Source organism: Spea bombifrons, chromosome 2 (genome assembly GCF_027358695.1).
Source record: "Spea bombifrons isolate aSpeBom1 chromosome 2, aSpeBom1.2.pri, whole genome shotgun sequence".
Taxonomy (NCBI): Eukaryota; Metazoa; Chordata; class Amphibia; order Anura; family Pelobatidae; genus Spea; species Spea bombifrons.
The window spans coordinates 77277644-77303691 of NC_071088.1; the positions used below are offsets into that span (position 1 = coordinate 77277644).

General features: G+C 40.2%; 1 protein-coding gene across 1 annotated transcript in view; it reads right to left on the minus strand.

The window, feature by feature from the left end:
* Positions 1-384: 384 nt before the first annotated feature.
* Positions 385-26048, minus strand: part of TRIM37 (tripartite motif containing 37) — a 34451-nt gene continuing 8787 nt past the window's right edge. The window contains exons 6-25 of the mRNA XM_053454869.1: positions 24778-24900; positions 23896-24019; positions 22980-23047; positions 22458-22582; positions 22062-22112; positions 19127-19208; positions 18652-18728; positions 17706-17885; positions 17047-17161; positions 15633-15827; positions 14849-14982; positions 13441-13532; positions 11903-12097; positions 8229-8534; positions 5486-5620; positions 4897-5068; positions 4663-4784; positions 3052-3201; positions 1021-1096; positions 385-674 (exon numbers count right to left, since the gene is read on the minus strand). Of these exons, the coding sequence (XP_053310844.1) occupies positions 671-674; positions 1021-1096; positions 3052-3201; positions 4663-4784; positions 4897-5068; positions 5486-5620; positions 8229-8534; positions 11903-12097; positions 13441-13532; positions 14849-14982; positions 15633-15827; positions 17047-17161; positions 17706-17885; positions 18652-18728; positions 19127-19208; positions 22062-22112; positions 22458-22582; positions 22980-23047; positions 23896-24019; positions 24778-24900 (2526 nt within the window). The 3' untranslated portion in view covers positions 385-670. The remainder of the gene's footprint in view (positions 675-1020; positions 1097-3051; positions 3202-4662; positions 4785-4896; positions 5069-5485; positions 5621-8228; positions 8535-11902; positions 12098-13440; positions 13533-14848; positions 14983-15632; positions 15828-17046; positions 17162-17705; positions 17886-18651; positions 18729-19126; positions 19209-22061; positions 22113-22457; positions 22583-22979; positions 23048-23895; positions 24020-24777; positions 24901-26048) is intronic.

Genomic DNA, 26048 nt, shown 5'->3' on the forward strand with positions numbered 1-26048 from the left:
CGATGACAAGTAAAAATCACCAACCTATGTTCTTCCATGAGGGCTTGCATCGGCTCAAGGACCCCAGTGTTATATGCCGAAAAGCTGAACCTCCCTTAAAATCACCGGGAATATCAATTTATAAATCTAATTTTCAAGAGCTCTCCTCAACAAGATACAGCAGTACGTTTGGAAGAAATACTATTTCATTATTTGCGCACAGGTGAAGGCACCTAGTTTGCATTATACAGGATGCGGACTAGCTGTAAATATTAACAAAATTGCCTTACATTTGATCAGCACAGAATTAAGGCTTAAGTGAAATCATGGCCTAAACTAAAAAGTTACTATAACACTATTACACTTAATACTGGCAGTATGGTTCTTGCCCCCATTGCGTGTACATTTATTTCCGGTAGTCGCGCACCTAGCTAGTTTTGTCGTGTGCAGTAAAGGCATCTGTGTTATTACTCTCTGTATGAGCCGTGTACATTGCCATTGTACTCCGTTGCTTCTCACAGCTACAATAAAAATGGTAACATCTCTCTACCATACAATGCTATAGCCATGCAGATGGAATAAATAAGTTACACTTAATGTGCATCTAGAAATGGGCACTTTCTATGTAGTGTAGTGTTTCTGCTTCTCCATCTTCAGAATGACCAAGGAGAAGCCGCCATGCTTCATAAAATTACCTGCAGCGAATACAAAAAGAAAAAAAGTTGTTGAAAAATGTGGAATCATTGTGAACTTGTGTCAGTCATTGCACTACGGCTGTTATTTTAGGCTTTAAATTATGTTTACAACATACAGAAGAACCAAGAAGACAAGCTGCTAACGTCATTTTCCCCACATAGTAGTACCATTGTTTAAGCTCTTTGGAGGGTTTCCATGGTTTATTCAAAACCGCTGAATGATGGCTACATTTTGTACAGACACAGCATAACCAGATGCTTACAGCAGCGGCATCAAAACATTTGTAATTTCTTTAACTTTGGTCACTGAGTAAACAGGAGCATTATGTTCTAGCACTAAAATTACCTTCCAGTGTCATCTCCAGCTGCAAAGCGAAGGTCTTCCGAGCTTATACTGTCATCTGGAAATGTAAGGCTTTGATCTGTCAATGAAAATTTCAGTAAGGAAAACAGAACAATTCCTTTGACACAATCCGATAGTGTCTTTTATAAAAGTATCACCTTTTGTATATCTTGAGTTCTATATACACTATATGGACAAAAGTATTAGGATGCCTGGCCATCACACCAACAGGGACTTTTATAACATTGCATTCTAAACACATAGATATTAATATGTAGTTGGTCCCCCCCTTCGAAGCTATTACAGCTTCCACTCTTCTGGGAAGGCTTTCCACAAGATTTTGGAGTGTTTCTGTGGGACTTTGCGCCCATTCATCCAGTAGATCATTTGTGAGGTCACGCACTGATGTTGGATGAGAAGGCCTGGCTCACAGTCTCCGTTCCAGTTCATCCAAAAGGCGTTTGATGGGATCGAGGTCAGGGCTCTGTGCAGCCACTCAAATTCTTCCACACCAAACTCATCCAACCATGTGTTTATGGGCCTTGCTTTGATCACTGGGGCACAATTATGCTGGAATAGAAAAGGGCCTTCCTCAAACTGTTCCCACAAAGTTGGAAGCATAGCATTGTCCCAAATATCTTCGTATGATGAAGCATTTTAATCCCACAGGAAGTAGGAGGCCCAACCCCTGAAAAACAGCCTCATACCATTATCTCTCCACCACCAAACTTCACAGTTAGCACAAGGCAGTCAGGCAGATAATGTTCTCCTGGCATCCGCCGAACCCAGACTCGCCCATCAGATTGCCAAACAGAGAATCGTGATCCGTCACTCCACAGAACACGTTTCCTGCGCCAGAGTCCATTGCCTTATACCACTCAATCCGACTCTTGCACTCATCTGCCGGGCCACAGAACCCCATTCCATGAAGCTCCCGTCGCACAGTTTTTGTGCGGATATTAACGCCAATGGAAGTTTGGAATGCTTCAGCTATGGAATTGGGAAAGTGTCTGCGATTTTTACGCACCATGCCCCTCAGCACTTGATGACCCCGCTCTGCGACTTTACATGGTCTTTCCCTTCACTGAACTCTTCAGAACAACCCATTAGTTTCATAAATGTTTGTAAATGCAGACTGCGCGGCAAGGTGCTTGATTTTATACACCTGTGACAAGGGGTCTGATTGAAACACCTAAATTCAATAATTAAGATGTGTGTTCCAATACTTTTGTCCATATAGTGCATGTCTCAGTCGCATCATTACCACTGGAACAGGACTTCAAACTCAGACACCACAGCAACGAATGGCTAGCCACAAATATTGGCCAAATGTGAAACTTTATCTTACCTTCAAATATTACAACATGGAAGGGTTTGAATATAACAAGAGAGGGCTGGCAAAGTTGTAAGCAATCCTTTTGAAGAATTTAAATATTTGAGCGGTAGGTTCCAACAGGGTAAACTCCAATGACTGATATCAACCAAAGCCACTGATATCAGTAGTTTGCTTTGTGCTAGAAGTTAATTTCTATGTCATCGATAGACACCGTTATCCTGATTGGAATATTCATTCTATTTAAAGCATAGCATTAGGTGGATGGGTGCACTTGGGGTAGTAGTGTAGTAGACCCCAAAACATTTGGGTAATGCTTTTGGATCTTAAATATGGGTGATATGAGTGCATTGTAATGAAGGCATGAAGTGTATGTTTCTTTGAATCCTTCTAGAATGGCAGCTCGGTATTATACATTGTACCAACCAAGAAATAAGGCCAGGTAAGTGACAACATTGAGGCAGCACAAAACACATCTGGCACAATGGATATTATCCTGTCCTATTCAAAACACAGCAAAAGAAAGGGAATGCATGTAAAACTCATTAAAGCATAAAAAAAAGGATTTAATCATACGTGCTTCAAAATTCAGCCCTGCGTGAAGCAAGAAACCGCAGACAATACTGTAAGGCGATAGGACGTAGTACTACAAAGGTATGATTGACACGATTATGAGATCAGACTTTGGAGGGGCGTCATACCTTCACCTGGAGGCTGTGCCGTGTAAGTGTCATTAAAGCCAGCACACGTGATGTTGTCCTCCTGCTCTTCATTCTCAGTGTCACACTCAATGTCACTATCACTGCTCATTCCTGGCAAAATGTGAAGGACGTGCTTTGAACACACAGCAGCTGTCACAATGCAAAACCAGGAGTCATTAGAACATAAAATAACAATAACATCCATCAGTAGTACTAGCACACCTATAGCAGACCTCACTAGAGGTTATAGATTCACTTCAGGAATGAGACGGTTAATCCAGTGATCTTGTAATGGTCCTACGATCTACAGCATCACATCACGCACCAATGACTAAGCGTGAAAACGTCTCTTCTACTGTGTCACCGAAAGACCTTCTGTAAATGCCAACGCCTACACACCATTTCACACTGCAGTTGGGGATGGATGCTGGCACCGTAATATAAGCTCTGCTCTACAGTCTATCAGTCACTGAAATTTAAATGAGCACATGGGTGGAGGAGCACAGATTTAGCAAGACAAACACTTCAGTATCACTTACAAAAACCAAGACTCGAAATGAACAATGCTAGGAAACAATAGTTGGGAAAGGGCCAGCTGAGTATGCCGGAAGATGCACGATGCGGCCCCTTGTGCATCTCGGTCTATTGCTTATTATGCATCCCATATGATTGGGCTGCAGACTGTGGCGTGCAGAAGTAGCAATTATGATTTCTCCTGCAGGAAGCAAATTATTCCCATTTCATGGTGCAGCGGACTATAGGTTGCCTATAGTATGCTACGGACAGGATTTAGAGAGTTTAGCCTGTAAATTTGCTGCTTTAATTGGGTGCCATATCACTTGTATAATGTAATCAAAGCCCTGGGTCTGAATAATGACTGCAGTAGCTGAACATTAACACAGGGATGGCAAGAAGGACTTCAGTTACCATTATAATTCAATATAACAAACATTTTAAACAAAATACCTTATGCCAAGTATATAAAAGAAGGCAAAACTTCTGACACTGTCCAACTGGGGTGCGGTTGTACAGGTGGAACATGCTGTGTGCTATAATATGACACCGCAGCCGACCACTTTGAACCCATTGATAAAGGGAGATTTAAACATTTTTCCTCCTCCTGGCTGTGAAGTGCAGTATAGAATACCTATTCAAGTAGTAAGACTTGACTAAAACACGTGTGTCAAGGCACTGACAGTTTATATACGTTTATTGGCGTACAAAGAAGCCTCAGTAACTTCCGTGCCCTGTTCAACACAGAAAATGAATCCAACTCTCTTTAATGAGTGGAGAAAAAATAAAATAAGGTTTAGTGTTTACAGTCTGTTGAGACCTGTGTCGGAATTCCAAATGGCAGCTCCCCACATTAAAAAGAAAATTAATGGTCATATCCAAACACAGTGATATAGTTTGCCTTCATTAGAACGATTCAATGATTTTGCATTCACAAAATAGTAAAGCTTGTATAGGTTAAATGTTCTCATTAACACGTGGGTGTTTAACCTGAAATTCTGCCAGCGTTTTATCAGATCAAAGTTATTTGATAAAACACCTGGTTTAGAGTAAGTTTATAAGGTAAATAAGCTTAAATAAAGGCCCTTATTAGACTACCTTCATCAGGATAGGACGAACCCCCCTCGGATAAAATTGGGTTAATTTCTCCAGCTTCAGGATCACTGTCCAGGCTTCCCATCTGTGCCATATCATTCCCATTCCAGCTTTTTGAATTTGACCTAGGAGAAAACATGCCTGAACGCAGGTGGAAAACCCAGCACATTTTTTCATAGCCCACACAATATTCTCTCATCCGTCACCAAAACAGCAACCAACCAGCAAACCACATACCCCAAGTTGTCGACTCTCCTGGACTTCTCCATACACATTGCTTGTATTTTAGAGCTCAGTAGGTCAGACTGTCTGTCATCTGTCTTTGAGCTACACGGTATTTCTGGGCTGCCACCAGTAAGAGATCTTGGTGATCCATGCCTACTGCTATTCTTTGAGCCGCCACTACAACCTTTAAAACAGACATAGAATATCCAAGCGTAATGGAAAAGAAAATTAGCAGTTTTTCAATACCCGCATATGGCATTTTGCTTTTTGGCAATATATGGGTTATCTGAAGTGGTTTTTCCCTGAACGTAAGTCACAGCTGTGTGCCAGAAACACAAACTAAAGCATACAAAAATAAATAAAGTCAAGCAAAGCCACAGAAGAGGTAATTCATAATACTGCATACAGATATATATATATATATACACATATACACACACACACACATATATATATACATACATATATACATACATACACAGTATATTTTGAGATTCCCTTGAATTAAAATGTACACAAAAAAAAACAATCTCTGTGTGCCAGAGAGGTGTTAAACATTAAGGTTAGTACTTGATAGCACGTTACTGATATGTAATGGTACCTTCTGACGCAGTCTGACATTCTCCTTTGGCACGATGACTCCCATCATTACAGTCCACAGCCCTCCTGAGAGACAGACTTCCAGCCCTGTCACCCGAGCGAGAGTGCTTGGGCGAGTTACTTCTCTTTCCAGTAGCTGCAGAGACATTACTCACATTAACGAAAACCAACAGAGGTAAGGGAGAATAAAAGACGGGACAAGTACAAGGTGATTAATAATCCAGAGGATCTACATTTTCTTTAAGGAAATATGGCAGTCCACAAATGGTAGTCGCCCTTCTTTTTTGGGGGGCGCAATTGCCCCAAATAAATAAGAAAAGATACTACACAAAATATGATGCTCAGAAGTCTATTATACATCGAAAATGCATTTGGGAGGGAAACACCAACGGCTGCATTGCCTAAAGAAAAACAAACGTACATCTTTGGCTTTTGTTGCCATAAACAGCAGCCTGTGATGGGATGCATCGCAACAGACAATATTCAATGAGGAGGGCAAATAAGCGGTAGCAAAACTTTTGGTTGGGAGCAGCTGAAGAATCTCCTGACCAACGGGTGCATCTCTCGATTCCAGAACGTCAAGCTTATACATAGTATGTAGTGAAGGTGCATATATTCGGCCACGCATTTGCTTTATGAACACGTTCAGCTGCGAGCATTTTGTGAAATGCGCTTGGCGGGACTGGTAGAGTCCACAACCAGCCAGATAAACCATTGCTATTACATTACATAATCCAATAATTGAGGCCATAGAAGCCTCGGGAGCTTTATCATCTGAACTTTGAAGAGTTATGCCTTTCCTGGACGGAAGCACACAACTGCCTCATGCGGTTTAGAGAAATGGAGGGGAAAAAACACCACAGCTGAGGCTAAAATCCAACTAATTTAGTTCCCCGTCCTTTTGGTTCGGTTTAAATTCGGAGGGCTTTGCACCCATTCGGAAATAAAGTTTGCCACACAATTTCTCGCTACCTTTTCTGCCAGCTGCTTCAGTCTCCCTGTCTCCATTTCTGCTTCTTTTGTTGCTTCTCCCCGGTATTTACTCTGTTAACCAGGCTCCCCATTTTGTAGAAGGGCTCTGAGGCCTGGTTAACGGAGTAACAAGAAGAGGTAAGAGGACAGAGCTGCAGAAAGGGAGAGCAGGAAATTTTAATTTGTATTAACCCAAATACGCAAGTCTTGATATGGAGAGAGGGACACTGAAGCAGTTGGCAGAAAACGAGCACCAGCGAACCAAACATTTATATACACAAAATATAACATGTCTGCAAATATTTAGGTTTACTCGGTTCTGCAGCAGTCCGTTGCGACAAAGGGTGCAACACAAATCCTCTAGATTGTAAAGTTGTGAGCAGGGCCCTCTTCTAGTTTTGTCATACCCTTTGAATGTATGTACTGAAAGAAGCATTGGGGAAATCATAATAAAGGATACTAATGATGCCTAGAAAGTAAAATTACACCTAGGGCATGAATGCCTCGGTAGTGGTCCACGGCTGACCCTGGCAATAACATGGTCTAAATATCCGCAGGCGTAAAAACCCTATTTTAGCTGAAACGCAAGATATTTAATTAGGCACCCACCGCCCCAGATCATAAGCATGCAACACTTAGAGCCTATGAAAGCTTTTTCCCTGAATATTCCATTGTGAATATTTAATAGATTATACATGTTAAAAGATAAACACAGCGATTAGCTGACCTACCATTTATTAATTAAACTGTTGTAGCAAAAAAAAATCATACATTCTGTATTTAAGGTAAATGTTGAAACGACGCAGACAGAATATGCTGACAACTGATGATTAGGCATTGTGGCTTAAATACACAAGCTTGCACAAACATTTAACCTCTACCTATCTGCGCTTTTTACAGGGTACAGAGATGCCCCTGTTTTTCAACAGTGTACCATCGAGGGTATACATAGAAAACTAAATACAATTTGCAGTTTATACCACTACATCCTATGTTTAAAGCAGTCCGAATGACTTATGTACATTGGAACAAATAAACCAATAAAACCAGGAGCAAGATGAACCTTGCCTAGTAAGACTTGGGAACCAGAAGGGGTGGCAGGAAAGGCAAGACCTCCTCTAGAAGGAAATTCCCATCCTAACGTGATAAACAAAAATGGCAAACCTGAGTAATATTACTATCCTACCAGCTGGAATAAATGACCATACGGCCTTCAGGTCACTTGCCCCACCTTATGAGCTGCTAGCCACATCTCTTTATGCCAGCTGGTAAAAGGGTAGAGAATGAATCAATTTATAACAATTGGGCAGGAATATCTTAGAAGAGATATGGGTGCTTGTCTAATTTGTCATTCAGGGATCAATAAAGCAAACTACCCTGTCCTCCAAGAGTAAGAGATGGCATACAGGTTTACTCAGCATTAAAAGACCAGACCTGTTTTACCCAAATGCTGCATTTCTGTGCAGGCACAAATGAAAGTATAGTTGAGTGCATTGTTGACCTATATCACAGCTGCAATCTATGGCACTTCACTATAGCATTCAGCTGAATTAACGCTGCACCACTATGTGTTGTGGGATTTAAAGACTTTTAAACGGCAAAACCAGTGTGCATTGTGAAATACAGCATAGGATCATAAAACACACATGATTACAGACAAGACTAAAACGCATCAAAGTAATACAAAATATTTCAAAGCATACACATCAAGCTTATACTTCAAATCTTTCATTGCAGTTAGGTTTCTGCCTCATAAGTGGACAGATACTTACAATTTCGAACATAGCAGCTTGCAATAGAAGACTTCCTGAGCAGCTCCATACCCAGCTCCTGCAACTTGCTACATCCATCTGCACTTCCCGCAGTCATGAGGTCAGCATCCACGGAGCCACCGCTTTGGCCTTCACTGACCCCGGTGCCACTGCTTCGGACTTCACACAACTGGCTTTTGACAGCAGACAGCTTGCTGCGAACTTCTAACACCTGACACTTATAGCGCTTAAGCATCTTCAGGTCTGGGGAAACACGCCAAGAGGTCTGCTGTCTTCGTTGGTCTCTTTCCTTACGGGAACACGAGGCTAAATAAAGAAAAAGTGAAAAAGACAAAACCAAATGGTGTGAACAAGGAATCCAATACGTGAAATGGGGCTCACATGGGGAAAACTGAAGATAAGGCAGGAAAACTTTTCTTCAAACAGTCTGTTTGATATCATAGGGTGGTCATGCCAAATATTGATTTGATTGAATTTTTTCCTGTGTTCACTCACTTTAGTTTTCGTTAAATGATAAATACGAACTATTGACATGTCTATTTTTTTTTTTTTTTTTTTTTTTTTTATTAAGTATTCTTACTTTACAGCATTTTTTCACACCTGTCTAAAACATTGCACAGCACTAATTTTTATAAATTATATATATATATATATATATATATATATATATACATATATATATACATACATACACACACACACTATACATTATACCCCCCCCCACACACACACAAACCATAGAGGCTTTTAAAGAAAATTCTCATCGGAACCAAAAATATCCAATATTTTATGTGAAATTACAGGCATTGCAGACTTCTAAAATGAGAGCGGAGAGGTTATGGGAATATCACATTGTGTATAGCAGCAATCAGGATTGAAAGACATAAAACAACCATTAGACTTTATTATTTCTGACAAGCGATACAATAAATGTTATGGCATGACCTTGTACTTAAGCAGTGCATGCATGATTAATTCTAAAATACAGTCATTGTGTCTACAATCTAGCCAACAGCTGACCTTGAGGCAGTAAAACAATTACTAGGTTTGGTAGATTGCCGCTCCTCAGATCATTCTATCTTGTATTAGATATTAGATATTGTGTTAGGGTGGATTATTCATTCGCTACCCCAGCTACAAAATCAAACGATGTGGAATTCTCATCACCACAGCCGACAACTGCAAAAAGTGGACTTTAGCAGCAGGAGGCAGTCTAGTAGATGGTCTACAGAAGTGGACCTTGTCTTTGGTCCGCTTACCGTACCTCAAGTGGTCCCAACCAGCATCGCATTCACTGAAACCAATTCAAACAAAGAAATTACACCTGTCAAAGAACTTCGAAATTGAAATTACTCCCTGTGTCACTTTAACACCAGTCAAATCATTTCTGATTTAGACCGTCTAATTTATTCTTACTTAACTATACCACGGTACAAGGACTTTCACCTTTTTTTTTTTGGAGAACATAATTCCTATTATTTTGTGTTTAAAATACCTGCTTTGTGACATTAGTTGCCCTTTGTGAGTGAAAGACTCACTACGAGAGAACCGACCCAAAATGATTTGTGCAATTTAAAATATATATAAATATATATAATGCATTTTATTTACTTTTTGACATGTGACTTGGCACTACTTCATATTTGACCGCATTACAGGTACACATATGTGCAAAAAACAAAAACATAACTTTGGTGATGAAACGACCGCATCAAAAGTTTCAAAAAAATCCAAGTCAGATACTGTGGTTTGACTACTATTCTAAACATATACTTTTATCTGAGTACGGAGGCCAGTAATCTGCCCCAAATAGGAGATGGCCCCTGTAATGTAATCAGAAAATCAAAAAGTTTAAAAAGCAAAAAAACACATGCATGTTGAAGTTTTTGGCCCCATACTTAACATTCATGTAACATGCATTGCGTGACCAGCATAAGTAGAGAGGCAGCCGCCTGGCAGCAGCTTGGGAGACAGGTAATGGTACTGTGTATATGTACAGTGCTAGAATGTGTGTGATATATATATATATATATATATATATATATATATATATATATATATATATATATATATATATATATATATCACACACACACACACACACACACACACGTGTATAATGTTAGAGTGTGTGTGTTTGACATACTTAATGAGGGGGGGGCTATCTACCCCAGGTGCCTGACCTCAAGCCAGGGCTGTGAGGATCAAGGTCGCAGGGGTTGCAATTGCAACCACTTGTCCGCCCCTGTAAAGCATGTAAAACCCACAGCTAGCGACAGATATTGTAGAGATAATCTGATTAGATGATCTCACACTCTTATAGCATATAGTGTGTGATTGATTCAGTGGGCAGGAAGTGACATCACATCCACTTCTTGCATGTTGAATCAGTCTGCACACAGCACAGAGAGAGAGAGAGACACACACACACACACACAACTCCTGGACAGGCTGTCGGGGGACAAGGATGGCACAGGCGGGGATGTTGCTAGGTAAAGTTGGGGGCCGTGTGGTGACCTCCAGTCCCGCATGTCTGTGCGCGTCTGCTGCAGAGCGCCAAGCTCTCTCTGTGCCAACGCTGCAGAGCAGCAAGGACTGGTGTCCTTATAGGGTACCGCTATACAGTGGTATATTAAACATTTTGCACTTCTTTAGTATGAACTTCCAAAAATTACAGCAGCTTTTGAGAAAAGTGGAGATTACGAGGTAAATTAAACAGTTGAATAGATCGCGCTAAGACATTCTATTCAGCAGTGCTGTACTATCACCTTAATGCTTCCAGAAAAGCATTGGAAGGATACTTTCACCTTTGACACGGCTGGCACTACGGTAGGATATACCCATAGTGACAGATGGGTCATTCACTGACAGACAGCTGTCACAAAAAGAAACAAGGCTTGGGATTAGTGGGCATTCAGATGAAGAGGGGAGACTGTTTAATAGACTCTTTTGGAGTACTTTTTGTATTAATAACAGATTTATTCTGTTTCAATTCAATGCATCTTTGTCAGGAACACACGAATTGTTCTAACCACATTGTCCTCTATAGAACAGATTCATTATTTCCAAGTGCTTCAGAAATAGTCTTATTAAAATTTGAATAATGCTAGTTACAAAGTGGCAAAGATAATTCCACTAAATGGTCATAGGTCAAATCTATTTCGATAAACGTCTAGCCCTTTTTCAGATTTTTATACTTGTGCTACTGACAATGCGGCAAAGATAATTACACTAAACTGTTATAGGTTCAATCTATTTTGATAGCCCTCTATCCCTTTTTCAGATTTCTATACATTTAGGTTTTGAATACCATCTAACACCGCACTGCAATAAGGAGAGAAAGATTAAAATGGCAAAGGTCAGGTTAATTTCCATGTCTGAGTTCCGGCAAGCTGACAAAACCCGAGTAAGACCATAAAAGAGAAATCATGGTACGTAACATACCAGCAGTCCATTGTCTGACTTCAGAGTATTTGATTTTCTGCCTTTGGTTTTATATAAAGCAATTATGGTGCAAAGCCTAAAAGGTGGTTGTGTGACCACAAACACCAAAGAAGTCATTAGTGGCAGCATTCCATTGTGTTCGTGGAGATAGAACCTTATTTAAGGCTTTGCAGAAGAATCGCTTTTTGCTCTTGATTCTGGTTAAAAGCTCCAAATATACTGTAAGGTACCTGAAGACTGCAGGATTGATGTAGGTGGCCTGGGCTGCAGGCTCCACAGATTTTCTACGCTGTTTTTGTCTTTCAGGTCAAGTAAGTGAATGAGAAGTAGAGGATCCAGCCCCAAAAGACTGCTACTGCTGGAGGTATTGATGTTGCTTCCTGAGCGTCTCGAGTTTCTTCCACTGCTATAACTGTGGCTACTAGCTGAAAATGGGAAGAAAAAAAATAAAATTGACCCATCAACCTAGCCAATAAGGATTTGCATTCGTGAAACAGGAAGAGGGAACAAAATTAATTGTGGGTAACAGGTAAAAAAAAAGATTTCACATTGGTAATACGTTTCGTCAATAGAGAATCACCAACAGTGTGAAGACACTTAAGTTGATGTGTTTATAAACTCTAAAGTCATAAAAATGCCAGAGGAATGTAAAAGGCCCATGGGCCAGATAAACAACAAATAATCGAGAGGAACAACTCCAATAAAGCCACCAAAAAAAAAAAAAAAAAAAAATCATGATAGAGTAAAGGCACTCAACGGATCGGGAAAATGGGATTAAGGAAATTGTTTTGGAGTTTGAGTCTCAACAAGATGTCAACGATGACATACAAATTCATGAACAATGGTTAGACAGTTTTACTTCTCACTGTTTGAGTTATGGCATTCTAGGGACCATGGGGTTCCATCAGACAAATTGATTGTCTATAAAAATATTAGATGTTAGATGTCCCACACTACAAACATGTCAAGATATTCACAAAAGTAGTAGGACTAAAGTTCAAGCTAGAAGTCTGAATCAAATACAGAGATGCCACTGTTTAGGAAAACCTAAACCCAATAATATATAAAAGCAAAACTTAATGTGGAAAAAAAATTACTAATAGGCAAAGTAAAATCCATTTCTCTAAATAAAAACTCGGGAACAGACTCATGTAGGATAGCTTAGAGAGAAAGCAAGTTCTCAAGTTAGGTAAATGTTTCATTACTCAAACGGGTTTGCTTTGTATGTCAAAGTGTTAACCCCTTAATGACAAAGCCCATACATGTACAGGCTCAAAATGCATTGTTTTCAATGGGTTTAGGGACCCCGCATTGTCCTTAAGGGGTTAAAAATGTTCCAGTTGGTTGTGAAAGTCAAGTTTGATAAACCTACATGTTAAATCTTAAAGATAAACCTACATGTTAAATCTTAAATCGTAAAAATGAAACCGTATTTAAAGCAAAGAGGAAGCCAAGAAATGGCTGCCTATTGATTCAGGCTTTTGTTTGGCAAACAATACTTGGAAAAGAAGCAGGCACGTCCTAGGGTCCTATTTATAGTTCGCTAACTACACAATATAAGAAACACAGATCTCTGTGTGACGCAGTGTACAGAAGCACCAGCTCTGCTGGCATCCAATTGATCGGTACGGTACTCTTGGGTGTTGAAAAGGCACCTGCTGGAGCCACTAAAAACACGAAACAGGAACAGTCTGTAACATGCGTTGGAAGATGGGACTCCCTATTGTTACAAGCCTCAAATGTTACATTTATTTGTCGTTAGTCCTACCTGAAGCTCCAGTGGTGGCAGCTGCATCTTCCATTAACTCCCCTTCTTCTAAATCCATATTGCTGCCATACTCAACATCGTTTTCACCTGACCTGATCACACATGGGAAGCACGTTACCACCAGATAAACAGGTGAAATTCACTTTCTTGACAAAACCTTTTCCCCCCTGAGCCCATTGCAGATACAGCAATACATTTTTTCAGCAATTACTCAAAGCAAAGTGTAGCTCCCCATTTACTAAGTTTAGTCATTAGCACGGCACAGGAAATACGGGGTTTTGCTTGTGGGTACTTTGGGCCAAGTGTCCCAAGGCCAGACACCACTGGAAAGGGCTGTGTCTAATTTAACCGAATTATGAAATCTGTATTCTATAATGAACTTGACAGTATACCTGACTAAATTTGCCCATTAAATTGCATCCTGCTTACATTAAAAGTTAAGGGAAGAAGGGGTTAGCACTCAACATGAACTGTAAAATCTTGATTATAAAACACATGCAGTTGATGGGAGGTTTGCATCTTTCAAGGAGCAATCATATAAACAGATCCTGATTATGGTAATAAAGTTGAGTCTTGAGTAACTGGTCTGCTACTGCAGTGTCTGCCTCGTGCCCTTTTGACATCAGTGTTCAACAGTGGTATGACTAGTTGAAGCAAGGGCAGATTTGACAAAGATGGCCGCATGCTCCATGAGTGGGGGTAAAGATGTAAGTAGAGTGCCGTAGCTACCTCTTTATGCTCCTAATTTTAAGATCACACTGCGTGTGCGCAAGCTGCATGGAAGACAAGCTGAAGACAGGATAAGGGACTTGCTTGTGTGTGTTTGGGTATGTTACAGTGAGGGCAGGTACGAGCACAGGATTAAGGAAATGGAACTAGTCTGGCTTTCCTTAAGAACCTGCCTATCCCAACCACAACATGAAATGTTGCAATGGACAGTTAGCATATTACACTGAAGTCTAATCTCAGCATGCAACAAGTGCTCCGTTGGCAACCTTTCAAGTCACACGTTCAATATCCATTGACATCAATGGGCTTCAGTTTACAAGGTGAGAGGTGCTGAATGCACACAAAGTATGTGTGTGTGCTTATGAGTGCACAACGGTAAAATTACATTTTAAGTCTTTCCATTTAGCTGACTGCCAGAGCAGTGCTGTTTGGCATCCGAAACTGGTAAGAAATAATAATAAAAAAAAACTCATAACCGATAACAGCTCATTAGCTAACTCCAAAAACACACATTGATGAATATAAATGAAGCAGATCAAAAAATTAGTTAAGTTCTGCTCCCAGAAATCAGATAAGATCATGATTACGCCAACTGTAGAGAATGAGAAAGCTGAACAAACAGAATACATGTCACCAATTTATTCTGTCATCCTAGGAGAGGACACTGGTCAACACTTACATGGTTTCTTCATCTATATCATTTTCTTCTGTATTGCTAGTGGCTGTAGAGCTGGCAGAGGAACAGCTGCCTTCTAGATTGTTTCCGTCATCATCTCCAGCAAGGTCCACATCCAGATCTCCATCAGAAAGATCCTGATAGTTTGATAAACCAAAGGGAAATACATGCTTTTGTATGGAAGTTAACCGGAATGTGCCCATTTCATTAATTCATACGAAAGTTCAAAAACAAGGAGGGACAAAGTAGAGAGCTCCAAATTTACATTTCATTGCTCTCACACAACGTCTTCCCTAACGTCTCCGCTGACTGCTTCTGTGCCCCTGTCTCCAGCAATTTGAGGATCAGGAGAGAGGCTGTTCATGTGATGAGCGCCGTGCCTCTACAGAAGTACGCCAAGAGGTCATATATTGCAGACAGATTAGCGGAAAAAGGTGCAGGAATGCTTGTCTATCTCATTCCTCCAACTTGGGGAGAGGATGTAAAACAGAGGCTCCACTCTTTTGCTAAAGTACCAGGGAGAAGCGGATGAACAAAGAAGGTAGAATAAGAAGAGGCAAGAGAAGATGCAGACCTGCAGAAAAGGAGGAGACGTGGACACGGAAACCGTCGGCAGAGAAGGTAGGGAAACATTGAAAGAGAGTGAACTGATAGAGCAGCAAATGATATTCAGTGTCCGAAAATGAATGGACCAAAAACAAATCAGCAGGAAAAAAAAACAATAAAGATAAAAGCTGGTATGGACGGACAATGTTAGGCCATTAGAAAACAGAGCTGAACGACTTACAGTAAACACATCATGGAGGGTTTTATCCTCCTCTTCCTCTGCCTCTCTGGGAGCGGGTAAAGGGATGTTCTCCAGATTAATATCTGGCTTCTTGGGCCGGGATTCAGGACTTTCATCATTCTGGGGACTAAGATGTGTGTCTGGTGGAGACATACCACGTGGCTTCTGGTTCCTCGACAGTTCAATAGCAAGCCTCTGCCCATCATAAAAAAAATTGTGGTTAAAACATAGACATAGCAAAAATGCTGAAGTTACTTGTGTCCTTAAATGTAAAGCAGCCTTCTTAAGGGGTAACGTTTACACAATTCTGTACATATTCAGTGGTGCGAACATTTTGACCACTATTCCATCTTGAAAAAATCAGTTTGAGCAAGAGCAATAAATCTCAAGAGGACGTGTTAGCAACGAAGTCAGACATTGATCAATTGTTCTGTTTTTATGCGCGAGGCATTATTTCACCAAAAATTGTTCCGTTTCAAGAAGTTTTAAGTCAAGAATTGATAGCTTTTATCGTGCCAACACAGAAAATGATGTAACATTTCAGGACCTCAGCTGGAATGAGGAGTTTACATCTACATGCTCTACTATGCCCTGCACCCCGATGAAGGTTAAAGGTGCTGTTCCACTCAGAAAAACAAACATTAATTGCACTCTCTAGTGTGTTATAGGTTGTAAGTGTCACATTCAGCTGAACATATCTCCTGCACAGCAACTCGTCTGGGATATTGGGGAAGGAGGCAAATGCATATCGGGGAATTCTGCAGCATCCCTCCATACATTTGAACGCCAAACCCATTAAACTACATATGATGGCTGGAGTGTCATGTTAAGCAAATCAACCTTGGCAGATTTTCCTTGCTCTGAAGATTTAATCACACTACACAAAAACTTTCAAGAAGATTCTTCCGTTTCGAACAGTGTCTGCTTTTTAGACATCACATTTAAATGGTCCTGGCCTAAATAATGAAATAGGCAAAATAAATAAATGACTCCTCAGAAGGGTTGGGTATTCCACACTTCTAGGAATGCCTCTAATCCTGCATTTACTTACAAGTGTTCAGTAGAGCAGGTGAAAGTAATAAAAAAAATAAATAAAAAAAAAAATTATATATATATATATATATATATATATATATTCTTCATATACATTTATCATCACAAAAGTCTTCCTTCTTTTAATACACAATGAGCAAAGGATAGGCACATAGCCATGGGACTCTGACTTTTGTCACTCATGTACTTGACGCTTTGTGGAATGCCAATAAATTTCACAATAATAAATTCTTATTGGATTGTAAAACCTTGATGCTTCACACTTGAGAACCACTCTTGTGAGAGGCTAATCTCCCATCCTAAGCTTGTCTACAGGCTTGCATTTGCTCAAACAGTGTAATAGCCATAACGAGCTTCTTACTTCTTTCAAATTGTTTATCTGTTGTAGATAAGTTGTCTGAGTAGCTTCAAGTTGAGAGATGTACCATTGCTGATCTCTACATTTCTGGAAGAATGTTGGAGAGCGGACCTGAAACCTAAAAGATACAGATAATGCACTTAAGTTCAATCATACAATTAAAATGTTTAATCACAGAAAAGCCAAACTTTGAAAAGGCGTTTTCAGTTTCTGTAAGTGCCTGACACATGGCAAACACCCCAAATGAAGCAAAATTTTACTTAACAGAATTATTTCTAAACCTTTCCTAGGAGTTTTTAAAAATGCCTTGGATTATGAATATTTGATATGTCATGAATAAATGTCTCAACACACGTTAACCCCTTAAGGACCAGGCTGCGGTGCTCATAGAGGCATTACAGCAACACCGTTTAAGAGAAGAAAGTGATCGTAGATCACTTTCTAAGCTTGTTTAATAAAATGACATGTCAGGCACGTCATAGGTCTTTAAGTGACCGTTTTTCCGTTACCTGACTGACCCGTCAATGGACGTTAAGCAGTTAAGGGGAATCATACGCGCACATTTTGAGTTTGTTAACTTGTTGTGTGGCTTTAATGGCCATTTACACGACATCAAACAATGGTATGTGCAAAACATACCAGGTATAGCCTTATATGGATACCTTAAAATGACAGTGTCATTTGAGCGATTTAAGTAGCCTTCGTTGGCAAGCAAGTCAAGACGAAAAAAGCGGTTATAACCCCAGCATTCGCCAACTTCAAAATCAGATGCAAACTCTCGGATTATATTCTTTGCAGGATCATTAGAAGACTGGTAGACCATTTCAACTCTGTATTCATACCTGCAACGAAAAGAAATACTTGACTACAAAACAGACAATATAAGAGAGAAACAGCACAATACGATTACATTTACACAGTACACTAAAGCAGGGCCATCCTTTCCATGGACATGGATGTGTAACAGGTGCAGGATTTTGTTGGGCTCATGGTGGAAGGGGGGACATTTCGCCACCTTATCCATATAAATGGTAATTCATCCTCTAAGCCCCGACGGCCCTCAGTAAATTGATTTGATGAGCGTGTTCACTACACACATTACATTTGTTCTATTTGTCTATAGGCGCCGACCGGAGTGGAGGGGGAACCCTGTGATGTTACAAACATTAAATTATTCCTGCATGCTGGCAATATGTCTGCTATCCAACAGATCTGCTGTCAGCATGCAGCCATATTTGTTTTTTTAAAACTGCTGTTGCCATGGTAATGAGTTGCCATATGTTGCTATACACCAATCCCTGCTGAAAGGATTTTCAAGATGGTAGAACCAGGTTTTCAGGGTCATTACTTTTTCAGGTCATTGCCAGCTGGGCAAAAGGGTAGCAACATTTTCTCTGCCTCTGGGTGTTATTTAATATTTTTGTTTTAAAATGATACTTCCACAAGCTATTGTCTCCTGTGTATTGTACTCTTTGGTATGTCTGGTAGAGCGGACCGATGTAGAAGCCATCCCAATTATTCAAAAACGTAAGATTGAAGTTTTTACACTTAAGAAAACAATCTCATTAATGCCAGTAAATGGATGAATTACTTATTACATATACATACTTTGAAGTTTCTGGTAGTCCAGCAGAAAGTTCGAGAAAAACAGACAAGTAGTAGCCTCTGACCACACCATTTCCATCCTTTAAAAATAAGATCATTTTTAAAAAAAAGGCACGCGCGTTTAAAACATCAGTAATTTCCGAAGTGTGAATAAAGAGAGCTACGAAATCCATTAGCTGCCCAACTCCAGCTTTTTATTTCCTGACATATAATTAGCGGGTTTTATTTGTATTGTGATTTATGAGAAGTCAGAAGAAACAAAAAATTGGTCATAACTGAATCTCTTTGCTTTCTAGGACTACACAAATTTCAGTAACCGAGATGACACAAGCCCCCTAAGTTACACCGAGGCAGCTTCATTTTTTCCTGGTTGGCAAGACTGTCTGGCTCTCAATTTGCCAGCAACGTTTAAAGTCTGACTGACAATTACAACGTAATGGACTTTAAATAGTTATAAATCAAGCAGACGACGACTTACTGGATATACTTTTAGTCTCCAGCACAGCCCAGATACTTGCAGAGGTGCGCTGTAAACAGGGTCAGCTCGCTGGCGTAGCGTGCTGAGAAAAAAAAAATAAAAAAATTGTGAACACATCAAAAAATGTATAAACAAATTAAAAATAAGAACATATGACCAATTCACTTTATAGCACAAAACTATCTCCAAAAGAACATTTTTATGATCCAGGGAAAAGATTTGTGAACAAGGTAAGTAATATAGTTTCTGCAGGTTTAATGAATACATATGAATGTGCTTACAAAGCACTCATTGTTAAAGAGGGAGTGCCCTTTTAATTATTGACTAAAACAGATGAGATGGATGGTTCAGGCAGCATCTGCTCCTCGATGATCAATGCTAAACAACCCAATCATCTATTCAATATAGAACCGCTGTAAATACATAAGCAAAAACAAAAGGCTTTTTCTAAAGGAACTGAATCTTAAATAGGGAATACTGTTTGTAGGACCTGACATCAAGTTATACCTTTATTCACAACAACATTTCATTGTATGCAGTGACATCAGCGGCGTACTTAGGTTGGGGCAACTCACCTTGCATGCTACACATTGGGAGGGTGCCACACAAAGATCACAAGTCTCCTAGCAATTCCCTCTCTTTCAATGTCTCCCTACCTTCTCTGTCAACCACTCCTTAGTCCCTGTAGCCTTCCCTGCTGCTCCTCACCTTCTCTTGCCACTTCTCCATACACCTTTTCCCCCCCGATTGGAGAAGGTGGGGAGAAGCAGTCCCTTTGGCTCTGCCCTACAGCGGAAGTACTCCCAGAGACCAGAATGATGAAGACAGAGAGTCTGAGAAAGAGCTGCAGAAACGCTTATCTTATTTCATGAAACCGGTCTTAGTTATTCTGGTCTCCCAGAGGTAGCCACAGCCCTCTATAGTTAAAAGCGGGATGCCGGGATAGGCAATATCCCGACACTCAGGTAAAAGGACTGTGGTGCAGAGGGAGCAGCAGGCGGTGCTGCCCTGGATTATTCCTAGGGCAGCATCAAAGGTAAATAAAATCACTGATCATTGATGTCCCAATAACTGGGTGTCACTGGGACATCAATATTGGTTATGCTCACTAAAGTGGGATTTGGACAATTTATTTTAACTCCCTAAAAGCACTATGAAGGTCAAACCCAGTGAGCTTCTCCTGCAACTTGCATCATCTTGGGTAATGCATAGATAAATCAATGAAAGAAGTCTTAAAATTCACCTCAACTATGCTTTATGCAGGACTAGCTCATCCCTTTTGCAGGAGAAACATGCCAGGCATGGCCTCTCATAAAGCATAGGGAGATCAGAATTGAAACTTGTACATTCTTGCCAATCCAACACTCCTTTAGCAAAGAGACCCCAAAATGCCATTTAAACTGCAGGTTAGTCACAGCATTGTACTGCAAAAATAAAGAGCGGTGAGAAGAACTTTAAATTCAGCTACCTGGACAGAAAGGAAGACTCGCTGTGCTGATTTTGTGAATATTTTAAAAGGGCATTAAACGCTTTGCTACCTAAAATGAGAGGGGGAATTGAGTTGACTTTAATTACAGCAGACTTCTCAGGCCCACATAGCAATACTTCCACTGTCACACCATTACTACTGCCAACCCATTCATTACTGCTAAGTCTAGGAAAGTATATAGATCAGCTCTATTTAATTTGGGGGCATAAATGACAGGTGCTGGGGAAAGTGTCCAAGGCGGAAGAACTGAGTTATTATAGACCAGTTCCCAGAACAGAAAGTACTTTTATCAGAAGACAAATGAGTCTCCGTGCAATCAAACTGCAGTTTCCTCTGTGAAACTGAAAAATCTCTGCAATTACAATGTCATCTTTTATCAGGACAATAACGCATCGGCCAACGTAAAGCCCCTAGGCTCGAGACACATTCAGAAATGACGTATGTACACAAAAACAAAAAAGGTGGAAAAAGCATTAGGGGTTACAAGAGAATGTCAGTCTGGATGCAAAGTGGTAGGTTGTGTAGTAACCATAGCAATCAACCAAATGCAGGGACTGACTCCAAATGTTTAGGTAGCTGCAATTTTTTTGTACATTATTTTTATTAAACATTTTACTACTTTTAATCCTTTAAGCCTGCCTATGGCAAATTCATGAGTTGGTCAACACACAATGTTAAAGAGTAGCAAAAAAATGAAAGCATCTAACCCTGTGGAAATTATTCTTGTATGTATATACATCAGTTTTTATTTGGCTTTTTTTTTTTTTTTACATTTTTATAATTTAAATATCAATGATGCATGAATGAAGGGAGAAGTACCTCCTTCTCCATCATACTTTGATCCCTGAAACATTTGATGGCATGAGTCAGGATGGTGCACTTAAGAAGTCTTATTGATATACTTCTTGAGCGCGGTCCTCGGGAAAACCAAGGCCAGCATCCCCAGAGAGAGAAAGATATATGATATGAAGGTGGTCAAGACAGCAAATTAAAGGGATTTGTGACATTAAATGCACAATGATGGGGGGTCTCTGCCTCTTGGCAACAATATCATTCCTATGGGGATAGGCAAAGCCAAAATATCTGCTTATTTTACATGACAATAACCAGTGGCAGATGGAGAAGAGTCCATCAATGAAAGGACCAGAGTGTGGCTGCTGACTTCCAGTTAACCATTATGTGTGACTGTGCATAGCTGCGGTCGAAAGACAATGTGGAGTTTTGGCACTAATGTCACCATGTTTAGATTTGCTACTATAGCCCTATACTGTATTCTGCCAAATTTACAAAGGTCCAATAGATAACTAATGAGCATCAATAAGAATTTGCACAACACAACCGACCAAACATGGACACTGGAAAAAAATGTCACTCAATATGATAAAACATGAGGATATTATATTTTCATTGACAGCAAGAAAACCAGGATATTTCTTCCAGGCTTACCTGAAGTTTTCCAGAACAAAGGTTGCCGAGTCATAGGAAGGGACTAATTCACTGAGGAAAAACAGAGACATCGAGAATTAGGTTTCATTTCCACTTAGAGTAAAGAATAACTAGATCTCCATAAAATCCTGTGTGCTGGGCTCTTCAGAAGCTATGACGAAGTTACGTATACCTCACTGTGCAAATGGTCTTCTGGAAATCCTGAACTATTTGTCCTTACATTTGAGATCGCAATTCTTTTTATATTAAATCTGCAGAAGCCATTACATGGTATAATTGATTATAGAAACGCCCATTGAGAAGGCGACAGGTCTTCTAATCAAGTCCCATACATACATTTTACTTTAAAAGCATTACGTGCCAGTGAAGAATAGCACACACAACTCCATGTGTTACCTTGTGAAATCTGGTGGCACTGGGGTGGTTACAAAGGATGCCATAGGTTTTCTGTGAACCTGCTGGAACATCATTAGAATCTCAGGGCTTTTTGAGATCAGTTCACTCTTTGTGCAGGATCGCAGCTGTGAACAGAGACAAGAAACAAAAGAATTATCCCTTAACCAAAGAACCAAAGTCTGCTGGCACTTTTCAGGGCCGACATATAGATCCAATGGTGGAACAAAAATAAAAAGTGATGTGTTCCTAAATATCACAGAATTTGTTGAACCTGTCTATAATGATCTCCAAATTACTGGTATATACAGAGAGCAATTTTATTATTGCATGTCATGCTGAAAAGCTAAGAGAAGTGTTGGCTCTGGGAATCTAGAGATATTTTTTTGTTCTGTTTTTCCCTACCATGTACATACGGAAGGGAGAAATTTAAACTTTGATCACAAATACAGTTTTAGTTTCATACTGAACTTTCAGCACTAAAACAGTTTACTTAGTGACTAAACTGAAGGACCATGCTCTTACCTGATGTTCAACTTCTTGCAGCAATGACTCCAGCAACTCAGTTTCTTGAGTAAGTGATGTTTTCTGGCCTGAAAACACAAAAAACAAAAACTTTTTATTTTCATATAGTTAAAGTTTCCGTCATATTTCCCCTCTCCATTCTAAGGCGATGCTCCACCACCACATGTCCCCTTAGCATATAAATACCGGGTATATACACGCATCTATGTCATAATTAAGAAATGCCTCATTGTAAAGATATTAAAGAGCTTTCAAAAATGACATGATAAACAGATGCTAAATGTGTATCCATTTAATAAAATTAGCGAACATCAATCCATTTAATACACTGATCAAATCTACATTAAAGTTACTAACTGCTATATATTCATTGTTAGCGTGTGTAAGTGTATGTTAGGTACAATCACACACCCTATATGCTGACATACACAACACCACCACACACTATCCAACAACACACACACCGACTGGCACTATACATACGTTTTATAGACAAAACGGTACTGGGACACCTGACCATTACACCAACAGGGACCTCTCATCGCATTCCAAAGACAGACTTCAATATGTAGTTGGTCCTCCCTTTGAAGCGATAATTAATGTTCGCAGAGTTCCTTGCTATTTTGTATTATAAAATCCTGACAATAGTTAGATCAATGTAACAAAATAAGTAAATAAATCTATATCGGTAAACTTGTGTTTATCACAATATAATGAAAATGTAACTTGGTGTTTAGCCACTAGATGTCACGAGTTGCAAAATATAATACATCTAAGCACTGATGCCCAATGTTGGATGTTTTCACGGTTTTAGACGATTAGATTATAACTCGCATTTATTTTTTTTGTACATGGTCAATGACAATTTTAGAAGAACGTTTGCAACACAATGATATGTAGGAAAGACCCAGCGTACCCATGAGAGTGATAAGCTTGTTTTTGAGCTGTGTGTCAAGTCGCGCAATCATCATCTCCACCGCATTGCGAATCTCCCGGACGCGTTCATCCTTTGCACCTCGGACAGCTTCAACGTTCCTTTCCTAGAGAGCACAGTTTGCGTTTAATTTACTCATTCTTGCTAGATTTCTACATCATCTGGTAATGAGTTACCATCCTCAAGTAAAACACTTGCTCTGAAAATAAAGCATACAATTCTAATAGTGTAAAAACTATTAATAAGGGGCCTCGTAACACAACTGCGATCTATCTTACAAAGTTTGATTATGTCAAGTTGTCAGATATATTTATGGAAAGGCTACGGATTAAAATACTCATGGCTTCTATTTGGTTTCAAAGTGTCAAAGAACTTGTTGGGAGACATTACAAGCTGTCCAAAATAGAACTGTAGTAAGTCAAACACTAACACAGGCCACCAACGAACACGGTAATCATTAAACAAATATTGTTTCCAATACCGACACCAAAAAGGGAGGCTGTGGCAGAGTTTCCTCACTATCGCCATTAGATAGCACACGCAGCAAAATAAATTCATGGATTCCGCATTACGTTGAGTGATTGGCATAAATCAACCACATTTACCCCGTGTCACATGACCATGAACATATTTGTTTCTGTATGGGGGAATCAGGCAGGTCTAGCAATCAAGTTATATTAATCCTTTGTTAAAGTAGGAAAATTATTTTATATAGCACCATCAAATTCTGTAGCGCTGTACAAAATCCTTGCACCTATTAGCTAACATTTTGCACTTTAACCATTTCTACTTTTATGTATATGGATCATATATCTTGTATTACATTCGTTGGTGCATTTACCAAAGTTTCAGATAGCGCCTTACCACTTCTTGGACAAGACTTATGAGTTCCATTAGTCTTCGCCTCAGTTTTGCCACTTCTTCATTTACTTTTGTAACATGCTGCTCGTAAATTTCAGCCAGAGGTTTGAAAGTGTGTCCCCCGTGCTAAAATAAAAATAGATACAAACTAAATTGCATTATGCTTTGCAAAAAACAAAGAAAACTGAATAGAAAAGTACCTTGTAACTGCAAAAATAAAAAATCCAACATGTAAAACACAGATCACTAAGGGAAAAATCAGGCATTTCTTTACTTTTAATATACATGTAAATTTAAAAATATCTGGCTATCCAGACACAAACACACAAATTCAATTTCTGTCTTCCATCTTGTCGCAGAACATGAGGTCTGTCACCTCTTCTTCGGTGTTCCCTCATCACTATGCTCCGCTATTGTCGCAGATCACCGGGAGCTCCATGGAGCAGTGGGCGACCCCCACCCAGAGCAGCGTTCATGGTGCCTGGGAGCAGCCCACCCCTCACGGCCTCAACGTCGCCAAGAAGACCTGTCCAAGGGCAGACTGTCACAACCCTGGGTTAATAAGTGCCATTGTAATAATCATTGGTTGTGATATCATTCATATATTATATTCATTATATGTGTGTGATTGTGTTTGTGCCTTTGTCTCCCTCACGTGCCGCCCCTGTCCATGTTTCACATGTCCTGCTCAACGGACTTTAACTCTTCATATCCCGGACACCATCGACCACACCAGCGCACACTTTTCATGCTATTAACCCACAGGTGGTGGGGTACGGATCAGGGACAGTTCGGAGAAGGAGCCTCCTGTGGATTCCCGGTCGCTGGGACTTCCAGAAGAGCGGAGGTCGACCGAACGCATGCTGGCTGTCTTGTGGTCCATCCCGGGGAAACTTTGAACTTCTGCCGCTCGGGCTCCCCATGGCCGATCGAGTCGCTTTTTGGACAGGATACCCTCTGGACCCCATGCTATCCGTCGGTACTCCGGGATCACTGCCACTCCTTCGGGATCACCTGAGAACGTCGGCGCAAGGGTATGCGGACATTGCAGGGGTTGGTGGTCCGAGTATGGCGCTGGACTGTCTGGGCAGGGCGGGGATATGTGGATGTGATTTATGGCCTTTTTCCCCCTGTTGAACTGTATATAAACCCATGTATCTTCCCAATAAACCGTGTGTTACTTCCCTGGACATTAGTCTCGTCTAATGCTTCAGGGGCTCGCTGGATCACTCATTGTCTTTTTCAGGACAATTACAGCACCGTATTCGGCTACG